The sequence below is a fragment of the Clupea harengus genome, chromosome 8 (assembly GCF_900700415.2).
Source record: "Clupea harengus chromosome 8, Ch_v2.0.2, whole genome shotgun sequence".
Taxonomy (NCBI): Eukaryota; Metazoa; Chordata; class Actinopteri; order Clupeiformes; family Clupeidae; genus Clupea; species Clupea harengus.
Window position 1 is genome coordinate 21892316 of NC_045159.1, and position 2500 is coordinate 21894815.

Sequence of the window (2500 nt, forward strand, 5' to 3'; positions counted from 1 at the left end):
TATTTTCAGACTGTAACACTTAAGCGTGTGTGTGTGTGTGTGTGTGTGTGTGTGTGTGTGTGTGTGTCTCCTGGCTACAGGGCATGTACATCAAGTCCACGTACGACGGCCTGCACGTCATCACTGGCACCACGGAAGGGGTGAGCACCAGAACACATGCCTGCTCTCTCTCTCTCTCCCTCCCTCTCTCTCTCCCTCTCTCTATCTGCCTGCTCTCTCTCTCTTTCCCTCTCCCTCGCTCCCTCTCTCCCTCTCTCTCTCTCCCTCTGCCTGCTCTCTCTCTCTCTCTCCCTCTCTCTCTCCCTCTCTCCCTCTGCCTGCTCTCTCTCTCCCTCTCTCTCTCTCTCTCTCCCTCTCTCTCTCTCTCTCCCTCCTTCTCCTCCTTCTACTCTGAACTCTCATTCTGCTCTTTTTCTTTCTCTCAGCGCTCTTCCTCCCTCTCTCTTTCCCTCCTTCTGTCTCCTCCTCCCTCACTCCTCCCTGGGTCTCTTTCCTCTATCTGATTTCTGCTCTGTTCTGACATGGTAAGCAAGCAGTCACGCTACATCCATTCACAGTGATAAAGCGCTCTCCACCGCAGAGAAGAGTAGCGGGCCGTGGCTAATTTCTCATTTCTACTTTCTCTTTCTCTCTCTCTCGCTCGCTCTCTCTCTCTTCCTCTCTCTCTCTCCCTCTCTCTTCCTCTCTCTTTCTCTTCATCTCTCTCTTCCTCTCACTCTCTGTCTGTTTGGTTTGCAGTCCCTGGCGGACCGTTGTAAAAAGATCCACGCAGGAGATGAAGTAATCCAGGTCAACTACCAGACAGTGGTGAGCGCCCCCCCCCCCCCCCTAAAGTCCCATCTCAGCTGCCTGTGTGTCTGAAAGGCCCTATAAGTTCAGCCTACAGTGTGTGTGTGTGTGTGTGTGTGTGTGTCTGAAAGGCCCTTTAAGTTCAATCTACAGTGACTTTCCATCCATCATCCAGTGGAACATCACACATCACGTAGCTGATTTATCTCACATGTGATTTCTTGGGCAGGCCTGCTCTTGTTATGCTGTATATTATAGTATTATTATTAGAGATTTACTTCATGTATATTATTCATCTGTATATTATAGTATTATTATTATTATAGATCTACTTCATGCCTGTTCATTTGTTTCGCAACAAATATGTGGTCCTCTAAAGTGAATAGTAGACACCAGAATAATGTGTGTCTCTGTGTGTGTGTGTGTGTGTGTGTGTGTGTGTGTGTGTGTGTGTGTGTGTGTGTGTGTATATATACGTGTGTGTGTGTGTGTGTGTGTGTGTGTATATATATACGTGTGTGTGTGTGTGTGTGTGTGTGTGTGTGTGTGTGTGTGTATGTGTGTGTGTATATATATATACGTGTGTGTGTGTGTGTGTGTGTGTGTGTGTGTGTGTGTGTGTGTGTGTGTATATATACTTGTGTGTGTGTGTGTGTACATCCATCTCTCTCTCTCTCTTTCTCTCTCTCCCTCTATTTCTCTGTGCAGGTTGGCTGGCAGCTGAAGAACCTGGTTGCTATGTTGCGTGGGGACGCTGGTGGCGTGTCCCTCACACTGAAGAAGAGGCCCCAGAGTACCCTCACCTCTGCCCCCGCCCTGCTGAAGAACATGCGCTGGAAACCCCTCGCCCTGCAGGTGTGTGTGTGTGTGTGTGTGTGTGTGTCAGTGTGTGTGTGTGTATGTGTGTGTGTGTGTCTGTGTGTGTGGGTGGGAGAGAGAGCATATGTGTATCTAAGTGAGTCCACATATGTGTGTTTCTGTAAGAGAGAGAGATAGAAAGTTTGTGTGTCTGTTTGTGTGTGTGTGTGTGTGTGTCTGTGTTTGTATGTGTGTCCCCCTGCATGTGTGTGTGTGTGAGAGAGAGAGAGGAGGAGTTCATGTGAGAGAGGATGTGTGCGTGTGTGTGTGTGTGTGTCTGTGTGTCTGTGTGTCTGTGTGTCTGTGTGTCTGTGAGAGAAAGTGTGTATGAAAGTGCAAATGTGTGTGTCGGAGAATGTGTGTGTGTGCGTGTGTGTGTTTGTTTGTGCAAAAGAGAGAATGTGTTTTTAAGTGTATATGTGGTTTAGTGTGAGAGAGTGAACAATGTCTGTCTCTGTGTGTGTGTGTGTGTGTGTGTGTGTGTGTGTGTGTGTGTGTGTGTGTACTACTTCATGCTAGTCTGAATAGATATGAGAGGTGATAAAAAAGGCATGTGCGAATTGGCTATACTTAAGCCCTGAAGGCCTCTTAGAGAGTCTCACAAACAAACAAACACACACACGCACACACACACACACACACACACACACACACACACACGTACATTTAAGTGGTGTGTGTCCCTCCCCGGGGCCTCGACCAACTGGAGCGCATCACAAATCTCAGCCTATTTCTGCTCTCGTCCCCCCTGTCCTCTCTCTCCTCTCCTCTCCTCTCTTCTCCTCTACCCTTCTCCTCTCCTGTCCTCTCTCTCCTCTCCTCTCCTCTCCTCTCCTCTCCTCTCTTCCTCTCC

At 48.5% G+C, this 2500-nt stretch overlaps 1 protein-coding gene across 1 annotated transcript in view; it reads left to right on the forward strand.

Annotated features, from left to right (window-relative positions):
• Window positions 1-2500, forward strand: part of cnksr2b (connector enhancer of kinase suppressor of Ras 2b) — a 78580-nt gene that overhangs the window by 52643 nt on the left and 23437 nt on the right. The window contains exons 7-9 of the mRNA XM_031572333.2: window positions 81-140; window positions 739-807; window positions 1498-1644. Coding sequence (XP_031428193.1) covers window positions 81-140; window positions 739-807; window positions 1498-1644 — 276 coding nt within the window. The remainder of the gene's footprint in view (window positions 1-80; window positions 141-738; window positions 808-1497; window positions 1645-2500) is intronic.